Below are 22,583 nucleotides of genomic sequence, written 5' to 3'. Positions count from 1 at the left end.
TTTAGTTTAACTGGAGTCGGGTGAAAAACAGTCTTGAAAAAAGTGAAAAAGGCATTTGGTGGGGACCCAGGATAGAGAGAATGATTCCACCATTCTTCGTAGAAGCAGTAGCTCTTCGGATATTCTAAGGTGGCTTTCCTCTCTCAGTTGGACAGGGTAGCCGTGTTCACCATTGGGAACTCATGATAGTGTGGACTGTGAATGAACACAACACTTCAAATATGTCTGTAGTGTGTGTGTGTGTGTGTGTGTGTGTGTGTGTGTGTATGATAATTTAAGGAAAACTAAGCAGACAAGTAGTGGTATGTTTGTACTATGTTTTTTTCATTTCTTTGTTTTTGTGTGTGAATGTATTTGTGGGAGCAAGTGCAAACACAAGTAGAGGTCTGAGAAAAAGTTTTCAGAGGTGTTTTTATCTTTAACACTGTGGGTTCTGGGAATGAAACTTGAGTCTTCAGCCTTCATGGGAAGCAACCTTAATCATTGATCCACCTTGCTGGCTGGACTCGATCACATAAAAAGATTAAGTTTGTAGAACAAACTCTAAACTTTAGAGCATACACACTTGTGCAGGATCGGCTTGGATGATAACTGAGCAATTCCAGCACTTATGATGCAAACGGCAAGTGTGAGGACCAGAGTTCAAATCCAGAGAAGCCGTGTACTGCTGTTCTGGGTGGGCCTTAAAGCCTGGCCACCTGTCATCGTAGTGTTCAGAGGGTGGATGTGAACCCAGAAGTGACAGATATGGATAACGTGGGTTCAGTTGAAAGGTTCTGTCTCTGTGATAACATGAATAGAGATGGAGGAAGACGCCTGACATTCAAATCACGTCTCCATGCACAAGCACACTTGTGTGAACACGCATAAACATATACACACACCCACACATACACAAGAAAATTATCATCAAAACCCTCAAACGGGGTATGAAACATTTCAACATAGAAAAGGATCATTTTTATCAGTACATGAAGTTGGCTGCTTGTTGCCAAAACCAATGAAAGGAATAAATCAAGCTGGTCTCTTATTGTATCTTCAAAGAGATCCCTTAACAATAACATTGAGAAGTTAGAAAGTTAGTATGCAAATGGTATCTAAATCAGGTGTATGGGTGTGTTGAGAACATTTTCATACAAGTCTTTGAATTAAGGGAGATTAAATAGAAACAACAATGTTTGCTCACCTGAACTCTATAAGAACAGAAGATTTGGTCTATTCTGTTCACTGAAAATGCCCAGAGTTCTGAAATCACCTGGCTTAGGTTTTTCAAATCTCAGTTGAGGTATAAGGTCCTCTTTCTGCAATAGTGTTGGAACTGCTGCTGAGTAGCTGAATATTTCAGGATGCCAAGTCTCAACATTTGATTTCTTATTTTCGTAAGTTAAATGAGTGTTTCCAGAGGGCTTTTACAAGTTTAGGCAGTTTCTCTATGATACAGACAAGAGCAGGTATCACGTCATGTTTACCTCCGACATCGCATCTCAGGCTCGGTCTCACTAGCTGTGTTCCTTTTACCAGCATGGCTGTGGGAATTTCGTCCGTGTCATCCAGACCTTCAACCGTACTCACCTTTATGTGTGCGGGAGTGGCGCTTTCAGCCCCGTGTGCACTTACCTAAACAGGGGAAGGAGATCCGAGGTAAGCCTGTTCGGCTCACTTTGTTCACTTGGGTGTTAATGTCTGATGCTTGACGGTATTTCAGAGTTAAAAATGTGGGAATTCAATGACAGTAAAATATTATCATGTTTTTACAAACACATGAATATACATTTTGATTTTGTCTGCCAACGCAAGCTAAATTACACTCTTTTGTCTTTCAAATTAAACATCTTTACTTGTTTCTGAATATACAGGTTGTAAAATAAAGGAAAATGATAAATTTATAATTGTATTACATGTAAAGCACTAAAGTACAGAAATACTGTGTTTATACTTGCTTTCATAAATATATATATATTCATTCTTATGTTTTAACTTCAGTACACACTATGTGTATGTAATTTAAGAGGTGTTTAAAGCAGGATATGAAATGTTTTGTTGAAGAAAGCTTTGTAAGTTGACAAATCGTGCTTTCGTTTAAAACTAACATTACCCAATGCTAGGTCATTCTCACCTTAGTCTTTTATTCCGTATGGTGATATGAGTTGTTACAGTACGGTATTTGCTAAGTACTAGTTAGGTAATCAACTCGTATTCTGTCAACTGTAAGGTCATCTGGGGATCTGTGGTGTCAAAGGCTGCCCTGTTATCCCAGGACGGTGACTGGGACTAGCATTGTGCAGAAATAAGGAGCCGTCCCCATTCTCCATTTCTTCAATCAGCTGCATTATTTCCCTTAAAACATTATTTTGGAAGCTAAATTATTGAAAACTACACTTAGTTCATTATTTAACTTAAATTTAGAAAGTCCGGTTAAGTCATGTCTTATTTGACTGTTAAAGAGAATAATTATGGAAAAACCCACAAATATCACTATTAATATTTTTATAGACTTTTCTTCAGTAAATACCAATATACTTAGCTTCTAATGTAGTTGGACAAAGATTTCACTGTATTCCATTTTATTGAGTTGTATTTTATACATATGCTTTATAGATACACATATATAGTTAAATGAATATAGTCATTGAAGATTAACTGAATAATTATCATTGGATCGCAGAGTTTTTTTTCTAAATGGGGCTCAAAATTCTACTGAAATATTCACAATCTTAAAGGGAAAGTAGGCATTTTGGAAGAATTCTGCCAGATGCACTGAGCTGAGCATTAGGGCCACATGTATGTGATCAACGTCAATTCTGATAAGCACATGTGATCTTTCCATTTTCCAGTGTCTTTGTCAAATTCTCTCCTCAGTATCCTAGACTTCACTGTAGAGGTTGTTCACCTCCAAGCTTAAGCTTATTCCCTAGATGTTTTAAGCTTTGTGAATAAAATATTTCTCCTAATTTCTTTCTGTCAAGTTTGCTATTTGTATATGGAAAAATATTGGTGAGGACCTAATGAACATGAACTTCATTCTCACTGTTGATGGGAGCGTAAACTTGCAAGGCCCCTTAGAGGGGTCAGCATGGAGGTTTCTCTAAAAGACTAAAAGCGGGGCTACCTATGACCCAACTTTTCTACTTTTGTATAGATATCCAGAGGATTCTATCTTGGTTTCTTTTCTGTTACTGTGTTACTTGTTTGCAAAAACAAGATACTAGAGAAAAGGTTTAGTTAGCTCCATGCCATTGTGATAGGGAAATCATCCCAGAAGTACCTGGAGACAGCTAGTCATATTAACTTTGAAATCAAAGGAAGAAAGATAAATACTGCATGTTCAACTCACAAGCAGATCATAGAATTTAAACTTTATACGTATAGAGGCAGTGAGTCTTTAAAATAAAAATGGATTATGATGGGGAAGAGACATGGATGGTAATGGAATACCTGAGGAAAGAAATCTCTAAGGGAAGAGTACCACATGGCAGAGGGGTGTGGGAACAGGTGAATGGAGCTAGAGGAGGATTAACCAAGTCTGTACAGAAATGCCATATTAAAACCAATTCAAAACTTATGGAAATTGAAAGTATTGAATTTAATATTGTAAATCAAAAGGAAAATGGAAGAAGAAAGGCTTAATGATCTGGGAGAAACAGGGCTGAGTTCTTAGAAAATTAGATGAAGAGCCTATTTCCGCTTGAAAGAGATGATTAATATTTCACCACATTTCGCAATGTTGACTTTAACTAGACTGTAATTATAATCACATAGAGAAGAAGGGGACTGAGTAATGGAGAAATGGCCATCAGAGAACACCTGCTATCTGTTTCATCAATTACTCCAGTGCCAACACTGGCTTATCTAGAGAAATCTGTTTCTGCCTCTAGGATCTCAACCAAGATTATTAAATTTTCTTATTTTCTTTATTCTTTGTAATTATTTTCTTTGGAAAGCAGATGTGCTAGGTGTCAGGAGGCTGAATCTGGATTGTTTTGACTCCACTTCGCTACCATTGCCCATGACTGATTTATAGACTCCTCTTCTTTAACCATTGTTTTCACAGATACATATAAATGAATAAGCGCGTGTGTGTGTGTGTGTGTGTGTGTGTGTGTGTATACACACAACTTGCTGGGTCCCTCCAGTGTTGCATTGTTATCTGCTTCTAGGGTGGAAGCACAGTCCATTTTCTTGATTCAAGCACCTTATTTTATATTTTCTTTTCCCAATCACCCTAAGGAAGAAGTATAATCAGTCATTTCTTAAGCAGAGACTATATTTATTCAGGATAGTTTTCAAAAACTTAACTTGATAATTATAGTTCTCCATCATCTGATGTAATCCACAAAGTGTCCATTTTTTTTTTGCCCTTGTATTTCAGTAATGGTTTGTACTAAGCTGATAGATGGAAAATGTCAGCATCTTTATTTATAAAATCACTCTCTTTGTGCACTTACTGTGCACCAATTAATTGGTGCGACTGGATTTACTGCCTGATAATCTTGTTGGTCCAATTCTGTCTCTCTGCACACGTCTTCTACTAAGAATTGGACAGAATCTTACATAACCGATGTCTGTATTTTGTTCTCTTTAGTTTCCATCTTTCTCATTCGGAATCTAAGTTACTCAATGCCCAACACTTCTGTAATCTTGCTTATTGTATCGGTAGGGTTTGTGTAATCTTCGGGGACACAGCAGATGACCATTTTAAAAAAAAAAGATAATTGAATAGATTATATTTTATGATACATTACCATTTTAAATGTTGTACAATTTGTTACACAAAAATTAGGTACTAACATGGAATTTTAGTTTTTAAAAGTCTCATTTTAGAAACATTATAATCTTTGCATACATTATTCCACAGTTGTTACTTTTCTTCCTTTGTATAAGGTTCTACAAATACATCTATTATATGTATAATGATTTTAGATTTCCAAGTGACTTTTGATGATGTTGATCTAAGGATAACTCATGCTTATATCTAATTCATATGCATGGTTTACAGCTCTTGGGGCTTTAAAATGGGATGAGAGTTAGTCTTGCTAACTCTAAGTTAGGTTAGAGCCTAATTTACAGATGGATTCTTCTGACAGGACAGTTGAGTCTTAATATACAAATTGGAGACACAGGAGTAGGAAGTATTTATAAAAATATCTTGATTTATTAAATAATGCTTGTTTTGTATAATTTAGTTATAATTAAATAATTGTACTTATGATACTGTATCACTATCATCTGATACCCTTTTTCTATTACAAAGGACCAAGTTTTCATGATCGATTCTAAGTGTGAATCTGGAAAAGGGCGATGCTCCTTCAACCCCAATGTGAATACTGTTTCTGTTATGATCAGTAAGTAGAAAGAGAAAGAGGGAGGGTGGGCTAAATAATAAAGAACCCACACAGCTTAAAAACTAGTTAATGTAATTACAATTTTCAACAATGACTATGAGAAGATCATGAATCTATACAAATGTGTATTTCCTTTCCTTTCCAGAGGGTTATAACCCTAAAATTACTTCTCTTAATTTGTGTGTGTCACTGTGTTTGTTGTAAGGGTTTGCCATTTATATTTGATCACTAAAGTATACAGATGTTTAAGATACTTCTTTCCATTAAATTCCAAGAAGCACTATGAATTAGAAGAATTCAGCATTTTACAACACCGTTGCGTATCTTATCTACTGGCAATTCCAATGGTCATTTGCTATTTAGAGTACTTAATGTAGTACTACAAAGAAGGCTGGTATTATCCTTTAAAGAACTTCTCAGATAATTCCTGAAGTTTTGTGAATGAGTGGTAAACAATTAGATAGCAAAGTAGTTTTTGAGTAAGTTAAAAGACACAAGTCTATATTTGCATAAAACTCTACAAAGAAATCTTGAGAACTTTTTTCTCTTAAAATTCTTCCCAAAGTGTTACTATTTAAGAATTCATTGTTACACAGTGATGCAGGGATTTCCTTATCTGCTGTTAGAAGCACTGAGGATATGGAGCAAGAAATGAAATTAGTTTGACATACAGGTTCTCGTAAGGTTTAAGCTGTAATTGATTGTGTGGGGTGCAATAATAGAAAGCTCTAAGCCAACCTGAGTATCTTACCTGCTGTCCCTCAATATTGTAAGTATATATTGTTGAAAGCTGTGCTCATTAGTGATAGTGAGCAGTGGGGATTTGCAATCTATGGTTTTATAAGTAATGAACTACAGCAACATGGGAAATAATTATGTGTTTGATATAATAGTCAAATTGATGCATGTATACACATAATAGATATTTAAGCAAATATTTAAACAGCTGGACTGTTTAAAATGTCTCATTCTTATCTTTGCTATCACCCTCTAAAATGTTGCCATGGCCTTTGTATCCTTTCTGGGAAGGAGAAATTGATGACAAGATGCCTATCATACCAATTCCTTAACTGGTGGGGTCTAGTTCAAAATCTGATGAGCTCATTTTAGAAACATTTCATTCTGAAGTCTGCCCTATCCAACAGGTATTTTAGGAAATGTAGGTAGATTTAATGAGAACATAAGCATACATATAAGTTAAATAGCTAAACAGGTCACTTATGACAAATTGGACAACTTCTTTAATTTTAGACATAGTTTTTTTTCCCTATCACTATTTTTTACAGCACAATTACTGATGAAAAAGTAGACTGTGTTTATGTTATTATGAACCTTGTAGACTAAAAGATCAAATTGTGGAGTTTGAATGATTAGTTTGTTTATAAATATTTTTATAACACTAATTTAGTTTCTATATAATCAAGAAATAAATATGGTAAAAGTATTATGTCCATCCTATTAAGTAAAATATGAGATGTTTAATATGTAATGAGTATTTTTAGGACCATAGCTTATAACTCATTTCTTATGCCTTATAAAATAAAATGTGAAGATTCAGTGTGTTGAATGACGTCATCCTAAAGTCAAGTTTTTTGCTTGCTTGCTAAATTTGTATACAGAGACTGCTTATTCTTTCCTAGCTGCTGAGACTTGAAAAATCACACAGAAACTATATTGATTGCAATACTCTTTGGCCTATTAGATCAAGTTTCTTGTTAACTAATTCTTACATCTTAAATTAACCCACATCTATTAATCTGTTTATTGCCACAAGACTGTGACCTACCTGTAAACTTATGGAATGTCTTCTCCTTCAGCAGCTGCATGGAGTCTCCTTGACTCCAACTACTCTCTTTCTATGTCTCTATTCAGATTTACCTTTACTCTGATAAGCCATTGGCCAAAACAGCTTTATTCATTAACCAATAAAAGCAATGCATATACAGAAGGATATCCCACATCAAAATTTAGAACAAGTAGTCCTTGGATTTGGTTTTATAACTACAAAGTTATCACATTAACAGCCTATTAAAACTAGACCTTTCTAAATTTGGTGAGCAACAGAAACTAATTCATAACTAACTAATTCATAATGGCAAACCTCTTCCAACAATTGGGATGATGTATCAAGTTAAACCTCCTTGAACTTTAAAATAAGTTCAAGAGGCATCGGATTATCTCTGACAATGACTCCTTTTTCATAGATGAGGAACTATTCTCGGGAATGTACATAGATTTCATGGGAACAGACGCTGCTATTTTTCGGAGTTTAACTAAAAGGAATGCGGTCCGAACTGATCAGCACAATTCAAAATGGCTGAGCGGTAAGAAAACATTTATTGAATTTTCCCCTTTGATATCTTGTCTTCAATTAACATTTAATACTATATTGATAATATGGAAAGTAATTAAAAACTAAAGTATAGGGCTTTGACGTAAGTAGTCCTAATTCTATATTCTATGTGCCAAATAAATAGCCATCATTTTTACTCCAATTGTTTAATTTATTAATGATGATATAATTGTCATAAACTAGGTAAGTACAAATGTCAATGGCATCCATCGTGCCTACCTCCATTTGTTAAATGGTAATATATCCCAGTTAAATGTGGTCTTAGTTCTTGTAATTACTTTTATATTTCCATAATTCTAAATTGAAGAATTCTACCAAACTCAAATCTTTAGATATTTCTGATGGATCATATACAGAAACTCTTCGTGTTTGCTTATGCTAATAAGCTAAAATTACAGAAAGTGGCATATTACTGCTTCAAAACGTGACTAATATTAAATTGTGATGGTATGATTACTTTATGATATTCCTTGGTTAGTTGTTTCAGACTCTCAAGGTCATTAGGTATCCACACCCTGAAAAGAGGCTAAGTTAATTTTACTGTGTGATTCCAGTCTGTTTCTGTCATGCAGAGGAGGAGGAAGTCACTGAGCGCTTGCCATTCCAGCCTCAAGAAACTTGCAAACTCACTCTAAATTGCCTGTTTAGTTAATGATGCAGTTTAGCATGAGTCCCCACAATTAAGCGTTGTATCTGGCTGATTGGTCAGTGATGAAAGCATTGATTGTTTTGCTTCTTCTAGTTATTCCCCCAGTACTTCTGAAAATAGGATATTCTAAAAAGTTGTTTTGTTCCTGAAATAACGAAATTCTCTAGTCTACACTGACTACATTTTTTCCCAATGAAACATTTCCTCTTCATCTCATTTGCTGTATTTTAAAGAAAAACAGTCAAATTTTTGATACTTTATCAACATTTTCTTCTTCTTCTTCTTCTTCTTCTTCTTCTTCTTCTTCTTCTTCTTCTTCTTCTTCTTCTTCTTCTTCTCCTTCTCCTTCTCCTTCTCCTTCTCCTTCTTCTCTTTCTTCTTTTTATCCTTCTCATTCTTCTTCATCTTCTTGCTTCTCCTTATTCTTCTCCTTCTCTCCCTCCTCACCTTCCCCTCTTCCTTCTCTTCCCCTCTTCCTCTTTCTCCTCCTTCTCCTTTTTCTCTATTCCACACTGACTGCTTAATGCTTAAAGTTATTTTTTCTTTTTCCTTTTATTGAAAATAGATTTGTTTATACAATATGTTGTTTGAGTTTGCCCTTCCCCCAACTCCTCCCAGTTCTTTTTTTTTTTTTTTTTTTTGGTTTTTCGAGACAGGGTTTTCTCTGCAGTTTTGGAGCCTGTCCTGGAACTAGCTCTTGTAGACCAAGCTGGTCTCGAACTCACAGAGATCCGTCTGCCTCTGCCTCCCGAGTGCTGGGATTAAAGGCGTGCGCCACCACCGCCCGGCTCCTCCCAGTTCTTTTACACCTCCTCTCTCATCCAGCTCCACCCCATTTCTGTCTCTTATAAGAAGACCAACAGGCATTTAAGGAATATTAGTAAAATAAAATAGAATATTGTAAAAGGAAAATAAATTGGGATAGCAAAAAACAACGAGTGAAAAAGAACCAAAGAAAATCATAAGAAATTTATATAGATGTGAGACACACAGAGCAGTTCTATGAAAATATAAAGCCAGAAGCCATGATATATATTCAAAGGACCTGTAAGATGAAACAAAAGCACAAGTAAACAGCTCCCTCATTGACTTAATATTAGGGGACAAAGACCCTTCAAAGATGCAGCTGAGTTAGTTTTGTGTTGGTCATTGACTGCTAGACATGCCCTTAGTGATTTGCTTCTCCAGTGAGACTCTCTTGAATAAAACTAATTTTTCAATTGCAAGTGACTATCCAATGAAGAAAGCTATCTGGTTCAGATTGGACCTTCATATTCATATTCTGTTTTAATTAAGCTTATATATACTCAAACGTAAACACCAAATTTAAAAACCAACATAAAAGTAAAACAAGCATTAAGTTCCATAGAAAATAACTGCTAAAATAATATTCAAATTTTTACTCTTTCGATTGCAAAGAATTTTTATATTGCTATATATATTTCTCTCTCTCTCTCTCTCTCTCTCTCTCTCTCTCTCTCTTTCTCTCTCTCTCGACAGGGTTTCCTTCTAGGTTTAGGGCCTGTCCTGTCCTGGAACTAGCTCTTATAGACCAGGCTGGCCTCAAACTCACAGAGATCCACCTGCCTCTGCCCCCGAGTGCTGGGTTTAAAGGCATGCGCCACCACCACTCAGCTCAATATTACTATATTTCTTAAGTGTCCTTCAGACAGAGATAAGCTTTGGTCTGTCACACTAGAGTTATGGTTTGTTATGTTTGGCACTCTCCTTGAGGTATGTTGATATACAATGACTGAAATTTCGCCTATGAAGAGTGAACTGATCGCTGTTGGGAAAAGAATGCACTTGTTGTCTGTTTCAAAGAGCAGTAGGTGGATTTTTATCATTCACACAATCTTCATACTTCTTTTGCAAGAACCTATGTTTGTGGATGCGCATGTTATCCCAGATGGTACTGATCCAAATGATGCTAAAGTGTATTTCTTCTTCAAAGAGAAGCTGACTGACAACAATAGGAGCACCAAACAAATTCATTCCATGATTGCAAGAATATGTCCTGTAAGTGCACTGAAATTTTTAATTAAGGAAATAATTCAAATTATGTAATATGCTTTCCAATATTTCAGTGTTTTTTTTTTTTACCATTTACCAACAAATAAAATAGAAAGGAGAATGTTATAGAGCATGCATTTCACAGTTTTTGTGAGACAATTATACCACATTTCAGTAAAAACATTTAGGGAGATATTTTGATTTTTTTTAAAACATAGAAGTAGTTTTGGATAATTTTGCAATTCTATTTGCTGTGTTGCAGTCAAACAAATGGAATACTGTAAATTACCAAAGAAAACAAAATAATTCTTGTAAATAAGATACATCAGAATCTCAGTAAAACATAATTATAAAACATCAAAGCAGCATGCAACAGTGGAAATTAAGAAAATCTTTTATCATTTTAATTATCAAGAATGAAGTGTCAGTATATAAGCCCTACAAAAAAAAAAAACACTCAAAACATTTTGATCCAATCTATTGTATTGTATACTTTTTTTAGACTTTTTTGGCTTATTTGTGATAATTTACTTTGTCAGATGTATTTATTGAAGTAGCTAGTGTTTTTTTATCTTTAAATATTGGGATATTCTGTTGACTAGAACTCATCTGTTTCTCAATAATTTGAGTCAATATAACAAAGTTAGCAGGAATGAAAAGTCTGTTGGCCATAGAGGAAGACAATAGTCACCAGTAGACAGTATGAAAGAGCCAAAGTCCATGCCCTGTGTGTGCATTAGCCTGGAAAATGTAAGGAATAAATCAGCCACTGGGAAATACTAAGTATAAGTGAAAATGCTGAGCAGTGGGGCATAAAATAGAATGATCTGGAGGTTTCATATGTGGGATATGCCCACTCTCCTGAATATAGTAAGCTCTGAAATCTACAACTGTATGCAGTAAATTTCATCTACATCAAAGAGAACAAACATTTGCCTTGGCAAGTGGCAGTTATTTATTCACCTGATATAACTGTTTATGTTGTATATTGTAAAAATTGAGTCATATACTTATATTTCCATATAGTCCATTTCTTGCTGATACCGTAGTATAAAAGATCAATCAAAAAATACTAAAGATCCTACTTGCTTTTTTAAATTGATGGTAACACTTTCTAATCTTTAGATAACAATAAATTAAAAACCAGCGTTCTAGCTGAATTTGTAATACACAGTTGTTTCTCCAATCACCTGAATTGTGTTTGTAAAATGGTTCCAGAATGACACTGGCGGACAACGTAGTCTTGTCAACAAGTGGACCACATTCTTAAAGGCAAGACTTGTGTGCTCCGTCACAGACGAAGATGGCCCCGAGACACATTTTGATGAATTAGGTGCGTGCATGTGACAGTGAGCACTGTTTCTGAGAAGGACTTTATGAGCATCGTGTGTCTTACTAAAGTCTCAGATAGGAGCATTTGCTCTGGATGTTAACAGTGTAAATGGTGTTCCACCTTGGCAGGGATTTGTCAATTGTCAACTGCTCAGCGGCGTCCTTAGATATGTTAGTAATTTCTTCCACCATTGAATGCACTGCTAAAATGCTAAGATATTAATGTGAGGGTGGTGGAAGGACTTCTAAAATTTATATACAGGTAATGGCATGTTTGATCGTTTATAAATGAATGTATAATATATATTTATAATATTCTGATCTAAAGAAATTTAAGTTTAGGTAACTCTAAATCAAAATATTACACACTATTCATTTAAGTTCTTATATTTTTCAACTAAATAAGTGTATACACAAACATACATACTCACATATATATGTAAGTTCTACATTAAATAGAAAATTTCATAGTTTTAAAAAAGTGTCATTATAAATGACAAAAATTATGTTCCCAGCTTAGTTCTTCTTGATGATTCTCACTAAGTGTTCCTCCTATGAGAAGAATCTTATGATCTGCAGATCAAATAAGGACTAATAGTTTATCAAAAAATGGTTTTCTCTAGTTGAAGTACCTTGTTAATACATCATAACTCTGTGATAGCTATTTAGAAATATCTCTTTTCAAATACTATCCATTGAAATGTATAGCTTAAGTCATTCTTAGATTTTGAGACATATGTTGAGGTAAACAATACATATCTATTACAAACTGCAAAATGCACTGATTCTACGAGTTATAAATAAATCTGAAGGAGGCTGTTTCTCACCTTAAGAAACATTATCTGTTATATGGTCATTGGTTCTTCAAGACTCAAGATTCATATTTTATTTTTACTGTATTATAAAAGCATCTGTCTCTGCCTATGACATACATTAAAGTCTTATTGTTAGAGGAATTGTTAGATAAAATAGTCTTGGAAATCTTGAACATAAGTCTAAATAAAGTTTTATTCCTACAAAGGAGGTTTTATATCTTTTACTTACCATGCAAAAGATTTCTTTCAGCATTACAACTTCAAATCATAGATTGAAAGAAAACTGTGAGTTAAGTCATTTTTCAATTAAAATTACTGTATCATCAATAGAGGACTTTGAGGAAATGCGGAATCAAGCAACAGGAAAATATCTATGGCATTCCTACCATGGACAGCATGGTCAGACTTTGCCTACTCTACAGACTTACAGTATCAAGGATTTCAAAGTTCTAGTCTGTAGTTCCCATTTGGGGTTTTCCCCTTAGTGTTTATACACATACCATCATTTCCATAGAGACACAGTCTTTCTGGATGCTCTCAGTGCCAGGCTAGCATTTTATTTATGCTACCAAGCGCTTATCACCACATTATAACAAAGTGGAGGAATTTTCCAGTAATACCTTCTTGAGGATTATTTTTCATAGTTGAAATTGTTGTATTAGCATAATTCAAAATCAGCAACTAGCATTTGAGAAGCTTTAAAAGAATATGTTTTCCTTTTGATAGAGGATGTGTTTCTGCTAGAAACTGACAATCCGAGGACCACCCTTGTGTACGGCATCTTCACCACGTCCAGGTAATTATTGAACAGCTGCAGGTCTTTCAGTAAACAACGAATGTTTTCACTTTACTTGCTTTTTCCACATCACTAAGACACATTTGATCTCAACTAATATTTACAAATGTATTTTCAACAATCACATGTTGTTCTATGGAAGACATAAAGTGTGAATTGAATTGTAGAAGTAAAATGCCTGAAGTATTTGTTGATATAACAAAGTTAAAGACAAATGGTTCTAATAAAATCAGAATCTATGGTATTGGTGGTGAAGAATATGTTTCTACCCTGTATTTTAGCAGTGGTAGCATAAATATATACGTAGAAGTCATGGAAGTGTATATGTTTAATTATTTACATTTTTATAGCAGACATGCATTATTATAACTAAGAAAATATTTTTATTTGAATTAAAATAACTTTCACTTCATCACTAAAGTTACGGCTTTGAGAAAGCGACAAAAGCTGGGCCAGTTTTGTTATTCTGTAATACGACAATATTTTTGCATTTTAAAATAGGCTTAATATTTTCTAGCTTTTCCTGAAGTCCAATGGCAATTGCAAAAAAAAAACAATTGTGGGCCGGGCGGTGGTAGCGCACACCTTTAATCCCAGCACTTGGGAGGCAGAGGCAGGCGGATCTCTGTGAGTTCGAGACCAGCCTGGTCTACAAGAGCTAGTTCCAGGACAGGCTCCAAAACCACAGAGAAACCCTGTCTCGAAAAACCAAAAAAAAAAAAAAACAAAAAAAAAAACAATTGTGTTTTGCAGTGTGTTTCCCACATACATGATACTTTCTGTACACATATCAGTCTATTAATTTTGTACTAGATGTTACTCTGAATTCAGCCTAGTACTCCAGCCAAGTCTTTTAAACTAAAGGGAAGGGTGAATAGGTTGCTTTTCATTTATTACAAAACTGCAAAATGCTGATAGGAAATATTCTTTTCCAGGTGAGTTTTAAATGTGGTATAAGTGTCTGGGGTGAATCTTCAGTAAAAAAAAGAGATCTTGTCGTTCATACATGAGGCCCTGAGTTAGATCCCTGACACCTACGTAAATGCCAAGTGTGGGGGCATTTCATATAGCCCCACGTCGGTTGGAGAGAGAGAGAGCTATGTCCTAGAGAACTTGCTGGCAGGCTAGTCTCACCAAAATGGCCATCATCAGGTTCACGGTGAGACCCTGTATGAAGGGAATCAGGCCAGCGGTGACAGAGCACAACACCTGGAGTCTTCCTTTGACTTTTGTGTGCACAAGTACACGTACACATGCCTGCATATAATGTGTATACACACACCCACACTCATACACAACACACATAAAAGAGAAGGAAAAAACCATAAAGTGTGGTGCAATTACTGCTATGAGCTATTCAAAATCAAAGAACTGCCAGGAACACTGATTATCAGTCATTTAGGATTACGCCCCAAGGTGCCCCCCGGATGTCCTGGATGGTATGCTTAGCTAATGAATAAATCTAGCAAATGAGTAGCATCACTTTAGTTTATTAAAAAAAATGAATGGCAAGATAACAAAAATTCCAATAAAATATTGGTTTCGGTCAAATACTGATTTTAATAAAATTTTTCTAGTTTATATTTGTCAAAAATTAGCTTGACCATTAAACATTAGAAAGTATCATTTTTACCTACTGATGTTGATGGTTAATGATCAAAGCTTTATTTCCATCTAAAACTTTTCAAATTAGCCTTCTAGTTTGGAGTCAATATTAAGTAAAAACATATGATTTCATTTGCAAGTAGTTATCAGTTGGAGATTTCCTCTGGGCTAGGGATGTGGGTGTGTATCTACCTCCTCCCAAGGGATCACTGGAGATATCTGGATTAGGGCAGAATGTTACAAGGTCACTGGCTGTGCCCCTGTGGCTGCAGGTCTAGGTACTGATTCCCCTCTGCTGCAGAAGGAAGCTTTTCTGCTGCTGAGCAAACCATTGATCTGCTCCCCTAACAAGAATGCCCAAATTCACCGGCACAAATGAAATAGATTTTAGAAAAAAATAAAACAGATTCTTTGCTTCCATTTTCAGCTCTGTTTTTAAAGGCTCTGCAGTGTGTGTGTACCATTTATCTGATATTCAGACTGTGTTCAATGGGCCTTTTGCTCACAAAGAAGGCCCCAATCACCAGCTGATATCCTATCAAGGCAGAATTCCATATCCTCGCCCTGGCACTGTAAGTACCCATAAAATTTACTTTTATCTTATTTCAGCAAAAACTTCATTTACAATTATTAAATATAACTATGGTTCTCTGAGTATGCTCATTATGATTTTCAGCTTCATGGTTCTAGCTTAATTTTTGCCTGGTTTGAGATTTGCTAATACATCATGAATGTTATAAATGTGAGATTTTTTTTAAATATTTATTTATTATGTATACAATATTCTGTGTATATGCCTACAGGCCAGAAGAGGGCATCAGACCCCATTACAGATGGTTGTGAGCCACCATGTGGTTGCTGGGAATTGAACTCAGGACCTTTGGAAGAGCAGGCAATGCTCTTAACCTCTGAGCCATCTCTCCAGCCCCTAAATGTGAGATTTTTATAAGTGCTATAATTACTAACAAAATCTCACCAAAATTCTAAAACACCTTAGTAAAATATAGTAGATATATATTTTTTTCTAATTTTAATGCCCTGACTTTGAAATTTTCAGAGGGAGACTTAATATGCTAACACTAGTACCAGCCTTGCTCCCCACATTTCCTTTCTTTTGTTGACACAGTCTTTACTATGTAGCCCTGGCCAGCTTAATCACTAAGTAGACCAGGTTGGTCTTGAACTCATAGAGATCCACCTGCCTCTGATTCCCAAGATCTAGGACTAAAGGCAAGCACCAACATGCGGTACCTGCTAGCTGTTTTTTGGTTGTTTTTTTGTTTGTTTAATAATACTTTTTTACATTTTTACATTAAGAAAGTTTGTTGTAGATAATGATCCTCTCATGAGTATTAACCAAGAGATAGCTAATGGGAACTGCCTTTTTGGCTTATGTGTCTGCTTGAATAAGCAGCTGTTAATTGAAAAAATTAATCAGAAAATGTTTTAAATCCTTGAATCAAATCAAATGAAAGTATAACTTTCCAGAACCTGTGGCGGTGCAGCTAAGAGAAAAAATTATGGGAAATTTATGACTGTGAATGTTTATGTTAAAAAGTCAAAACAGACCTGGAGTGATGGCTTGGTTGTCATGAACAAATGTTGTTCTTGCAGAGGATCCAGGTTTTCACATGACGCACAGACAGACAGACAGACAGACACACACACACACACATAGGCAAAACACTCACACATAAAATAAAATTAATAAATCTAATTTTTAAAAATAGACTGGAATTAATGGTTCAGTAGTTAATAAACTGCTGATGACTCAGGTTTGATTCTCAGCACCCATATGGAGATTCACAACTATCTATACTTCCATTTCCAGGTGTTCCAATGTTCTTTCCTGGCCTTTGCAGGGACTAAGAACACACATGATGCACATATATACACGCAAGATAAACACTGACAGATCAAATAAAATAACTTAATCTAATAAAATATCAAAATACTTCAACTACTTAAAAGGCTTGGACAAATAGTACAAAGGCAAATTCAGAAACAGTAGGCAGTGAGGTAAAGAAGGTCAGGGTGTGTGATTTGTTTTGGATTTATTTTTCAAGACAGGGCTTCTCTGCACAATCCTGACTGTTCTGGAACTCTGTAGACAAGCTGACTATGAACTCACAGATCTACCTGCCTCAGCCTCACAACTGCTAGCATTAATGGCGTGCACCACCACCAGCCAGTATCTTGGCAGATATTGATTAAATACATGTAAAGAACAGGACGGGCAATCAATCAACCACAATGCAGTCAATAGATACCCAAGACTGACTAATCCCTAGCTAAACTGACAAAAACAAAAGAAAGACAATATAATTAAATTAGGGAGTATTCTAATGAACTTAACATACTTATTAGAGAAAACGGTTCCATCCCAGAAATCTTGATAAATCTAGAACTTGATAAATCATTAGTCACATATGATCTGAAAGAGTTAAATGATGAAAATACAAACAGCTTAAACAAGTCATAACACACAAGGAGACTGAAGCAGCAATAGGAAAAAATTAAAACAAAACAAAATAAAACTCCCAAGAAGAGAAGGACCAGATGGGTATGTTCACTGTTCCATTCCATCAAACATTTCTGGAAGCGCTGACAAGAGTATTGATCAAGCTGTTCATAAAAATAAAAAAAGAAGGAACACTACTAAAATAATTCCACTAAAGTATTCTCTTGAAGCTAAATCAGATAAAAACAAAATGGAATAAAACAAAACTGTGGGCTGCTCCCTCTGACAAACACAGATACAAATATTCTTTTTTACTTTTCATTTTTATTTATTTTTCTCTCATATAATACAACCTGGCTGCAGCATCTGTTCATTCTATTACTCCCAGACCCACCCTTCCCCTCTTCCTTCTCTGTTTCCCTTCAGGAAAGATCAGTCCTCCCAAAAGATAGGTACTGAACTCAGCATAAAAAAGTATAATGTGATTACGCACATACCTCCATACAATATTAAAGGGGTCAACTCAGAGGGAGGAAAAGGGTCCCAAGAGCAAGCAAAAGAGTCAGAGACTCTCGTTATTTATTCTTAAAAACACTGTGTTTAAAATGGTACAGTTAGGGGGCTGGAGAGATAGCTCAGTAATTAAGAGCACTGGCTGGTCTTCCAAAGGTCCTGAGTTCAATTCCCAGCAACCACATGGTTTCTCACAACCATCTGTAATGAGATCTGGTGCCCTCTTCTGGCATGCGGGCATACATGGAGGCAGTATGTTGTATACATAATAAGTAAATAAATCTTTAAAAAAAATGGTACAGTTAATCATGTCTAACAAGTAACTTGATCAGGCAGAACACTGACTAATTGCTTTTACAACCAAGGAAAACAATCAATAGATGTAATCATCTCAGGGCCCTTCAACTGATAGCAGATATGGAGCAAAGATGACTTAGGAGGAGAGAAGGGAGGGAAAGGCTGAGAAAATTGCGTGTGAGTAAAAGTCTCTCTTTGCTTTGTTCAAATTATTTCATGCATTCCCAGAAGACTAACTGCTAACTGATTCAAAGGTAAATTATACTTTTTAAATGACTAGAAATTGGGCTAATTAAACCTCTACTTTCATACAGAACAGTCACAGGTAGTTGCGATTTGGTGTACTTTCTCCGGTGTGTGAGAAAATAGTACAGAAGCAACTGACTTGCAAACTCAGAAAAACTCACCCCCTCCCTCCGGTAGCTTATGGTTGCATTCATTGAATTGAGGCCTCAGAATCTTAGGAAGGCTGTTCTGAAACCAGATTGCTCCTGTCTCCTGAGTATATTATTTGTTCCTTTTCTCAACCAAGGACATCCAAGCAGTTACTTGAAATTAGCCATGGTCAAGATATTTGTGCAGCTGAAATCCGCCTCATTCTACCTATGGCTCTTCCCCCATATGACATCTTAAAAGCCACTTTGACATGTACACAGGGCTTTTGAGTATCACATAGAAAACCACTCTGTCGAAAAGCAATAATTGTGTACACTGTGGTAAGAGACCAACCCTTTTCCACAAATAAACCAATGCTAAATTAGAAAATTCTGCTAACAGTCCCATTTTTTTAAAGCCCTTAAGAATAAGCATTTTCCGCTGTCCTAAAACAGTGTGGAATAAGCCAGGGATTAGTGACACACACATCTGGAACAGAATCCTTGCAAAATGGGAGTAATCAGTACTTAAGACATTTTTCTATAATGTGGTTTCTTACATCTGGTATTGAGACCACAACAGCTCCTTTAAATCCAGAAATTGTCAGATGAGTGATCCTTGGGGAATCAACAGGGCAGGGTGGAGAAATGACCTTGGCACTCCTCCTAGAGAAGTATGCTTCCCCAAAGAACTGGTCACTCCACCCTGAGCCCAGCAAAACGGCATGAAGTCAGCTTTCTTACTCAGTTGCCAGTGGCTGCCTCAACCCTATGCTTCCTACTTCTGTAGCCAGAAGATATTCGGCCAAGTGAACTCCACAGTCCTCTTCCTCTAGGTCAAGAATGCCGTCTCTGTCTCAGAAGTCTTCCCAATGAGGGATCAACTGTGATTGTCATTCTTCATTTCTCCACAGTAGTCTGGTTGCTGGGTCAACCTCATAAATATATAACCGTGTTTTACATAAATGACACTGGCAGAAATCCTATACCCTCCTTCTCAGCTTCCCTGTAGGTGTTCCTTCAAAGCAGGGTACGTAGCTGTTCTAGTGAACAGCCCAACCAGCAAGCACACGTAAGTGCTGGGAGGGCTGCCAAGTGTGTCATAATGTTTTCCCCTAAGTACTCTCAGTTTGTGGAAGAAACAAGACACCATTGGTATGTCGCAAAGGGCAAGCGAGACTGCAGACTCTGTGGCTGAGCTAATGAATTACCTTATCCTGTCACAGTGAGGGTGAGGCTTCTGTAGACTTCATATCCTACACACCCCGCTGAAGCAGAACCTAATAACGCCATCATTTTTAACTCCTATTTCGGAGTGTCTCGGAACCATACCCACCAGAATCCTAAGGAGAACAGTTCCCCAAAGAGCACAGCCTCTGTTTCTCATCCACACTGATACTAACAGTCATATTTACTCACTCTCCTAAATTTGTTTTCTTTTCATTTTTGAGATTATAGTTTAATTGCATTTCTCCCTTTCCTTTACTCCCTTCAAGGATCATATACCACTCCCTACTATCCTTCAAATTCACAGCCTATTATTTCACTAATAGTTGCTTCATGCATATCTATTCATAAATATTAGCTATTCAGCCCTTTAATGTTATTTGTATATTTATTCCAGTGAGGTGTGTGTGTAGGTAGAGGTCAATTTGCAGCCTCTACCATGTATGAATTATGGATGGGACTCAAGTATTCAACTTAGGCAGCAAATACCTTTATCTTGGGAGCACTCACCAGCCTGATAAATTCATTTTTAAAATACTGACTCTTTCATGTGCATTACAATTGGTCTTGAATCATGCTCTGCCATTTAGATTTTATGTGTGTCTCCAATTATTACTTTATTGTCAAAAATGATGTTTGTCTATTTTATTAGTATGCTTTTAATTTCACAGTAATTTCTTATTTTAATGCTCACCACAAGACTCATCAAGCAGTATTTGGATAAAATAATTATTCAAAGAAGGTACATATTTGTATTAGTTTAGAACTGTAGTGATTTTGAAAACTTTCCTCACAGATCTAAGGATGACATAAGAAGACTAGAGGCATCAATGGTTAAGAACACTTGAGAGTAACTCAGGAGTTAGGCACAGACACAACTGTTCATCTCTCTTCTGCAGAACGGTCATTGCTTTCAGCTTTTCTGTTGACACTTCAGTGAAGATGTCTCAGAAAGTGGTATTTACCACCACTTCGTAAGAGTGGGATAAAACAACTGGGAAAAACAAATACTTAACAAGTTTAACTAAAATGATTCAGTGATGACCTGTACAATAAATTAACCTACAGAATGCCAATGTTTCTGATGGTACTTAGTGATTATACCATCGTCTTTATGTATTTACAACAGTTCCATCCTTCTTTTACTCTTCCAAGTTCTCACATACCCCAGCACACTCACATTTATGACATTTTCTGTAATTATTCTTGTTTCTAAAATTATCATTACAATACAAACATATATGCATGACCTTCTGAATTCATTTAATGCTGCTCCTATATACATAAGACTAGGGTTTGCCTCACTGCATTCGCTAAGCTATTAGGGGCTTGGTCTCTAGATAAAACTGATTCTCACTTTCTCAGGAGCTCTTCTTCTAGTGATGAGACCTTGTGACGTTTTCAACATTCACGTTGGCATGTGAACTGGTATTCATTAGGCAGGTCTTTTTTTCTCTAAGATTTATTATGCTGCAATGTTCTGCCTGCACTAGATATTATTACAGATGGTTGTGAACCTCCATGTGGTTGTTAGGAATTGAACTCAAGACCTATGGAAGAGCAATCAGTGCTCTAATCCTCTGAGCCTTCTCTCCCTTTCTAGGCAAGTCTTTTTTATGTGGAGATTCCATAGGAGCACTGTCATCAGTCACCTTTTTGGGGTTACTTCTGTCACAATCCTAGCCCCGTTGACTTTGTAATATCCAGGGCAGGGGCATGAGCATTAGAAATGTTATATAGGAGGGACAGAGGTAAGGAAGAAACACAGAGACACAGAATAGAAACAGGAGGGCAACTCAGCGAATACTGAATGCTAAATTACAAGTTTTAAGTTCTAAGTTGGCCCATGTTTAATTTTCCATACACTATTATACCCCAATACAAAATGGGGGCGGGGGAGGGAGCAGGCAAAAGACTGCTTTAACATGATATAAAGGACAACTAGAACATTTACTTGCTCCAGTACTTGAGACATGAAGCCATGAATTCCTGAGGAGAATATTTCATGTTTGGGGGCAGTGAACCCACCCTAGACCAAGAATCCTGCAGGCAGCCTCTCCCCAAGTCAAATCTCCTATTTCAAAAGAAGGAGCAGAAGTATGCTTGAATTCTCTGACCTTTGGTCAGGGTGGAGCAGATACAGATCTATGGCCATCTTAAGTCCAAAACACCAAGTAACCAGATCCTAGGTCAGGATATCTTGTTTTGTAGCCACACCTGTTATCAAAAACTTTGAAAGAGCAAAAATTAAGGTCAAACTCTCTGACCTTTAGATGAGGTGGAATAGGCTCACAGTTTTGGGTATCCACAGAGCAGCTATCTGGTCATGTCTACATGACACTATCTAGTGACACAAGTTCTCATTCTCTTACCCTTTCAAACTTTTACTTTTTCTTATTTGGGTTTCTTTGATCCTTAGGTGTATGGATTATATTGTAGATGTGCTTACTGGGACTGGGCACCCCACAGTCATCTATCTGCATTTTAAACATTGGGAGTATGATTCTCTATAACAGTCTCCATCTGCTGCACAAAGCAGTTTTATTGATGAGGAGTGAAAGCAACACTTATCTGTAGGTATGAAGATACATATTTGCAATGCAGCTAGAAATTCTATGGCTGTAGGAAAATATCACTGTAGGAGCTCACCCTTAGGCTCGATGGCCCCTCCAGGCCTTATGTCCAATTACATAGGCAAAATTGGACACATATCTTTTCGCCTAAAGAAGATAAAAGACCTTAGTGTGAAATTTGAACTGCCGAAATTTCTAGACTAAAATATGGTTTATGCTACCCGAAAGTCCCA

General features: G+C 36.2%; 2 protein-coding genes across 9 annotated transcripts in view; one reads left to right on the top strand and one right to left on the bottom strand.

Annotated features, from left to right (window-relative positions):
• The window catches only part of Cd36 (CD36 molecule), a 196,621-nt gene that overhangs the window by 2,039 nt on the left and 171,999 nt on the right, over positions 1 to 22,583 (bottom strand). The window lies entirely within an intron of this gene.
• Sema3c (semaphorin 3C) overlaps positions 1 to 22,583 on the top strand; it is a 154,161-nt gene that overhangs the window by 87,026 nt on the left and 44,552 nt on the right. The window contains exons 5-11 of the mRNA XM_057758749.1: positions 1,522 to 1,641; positions 5,252 to 5,342; positions 7,547 to 7,666; positions 10,221 to 10,363; positions 11,576 to 11,690; positions 13,231 to 13,300; positions 15,333 to 15,477. Of these exons, the coding sequence (XP_057614732.1) occupies positions 1,522 to 1,641; positions 5,252 to 5,342; positions 7,547 to 7,666; positions 10,221 to 10,363; positions 11,576 to 11,690; positions 13,231 to 13,300; positions 15,333 to 15,477 (804 nt within the window). The remainder of the gene's footprint in view (positions 1 to 1,521; positions 1,642 to 5,251; positions 5,343 to 7,546; positions 7,667 to 10,220; positions 10,364 to 11,575; positions 11,691 to 13,230; positions 13,301 to 15,332; positions 15,478 to 22,583) is intronic.

Source organism: Chionomys nivalis, chromosome 26 (assembly GCF_950005125.1).
Source record: "Chionomys nivalis chromosome 26, mChiNiv1.1, whole genome shotgun sequence".
In the NCBI taxonomy this organism is placed as follows: domain Eukaryota; kingdom Metazoa; phylum Chordata; class Mammalia; order Rodentia; family Cricetidae; genus Chionomys; species Chionomys nivalis.
The sequence above is the reverse complement of the archived record's forward strand: the minus strand, read 5'-3'. Positions and strand labels throughout refer to the sequence as shown.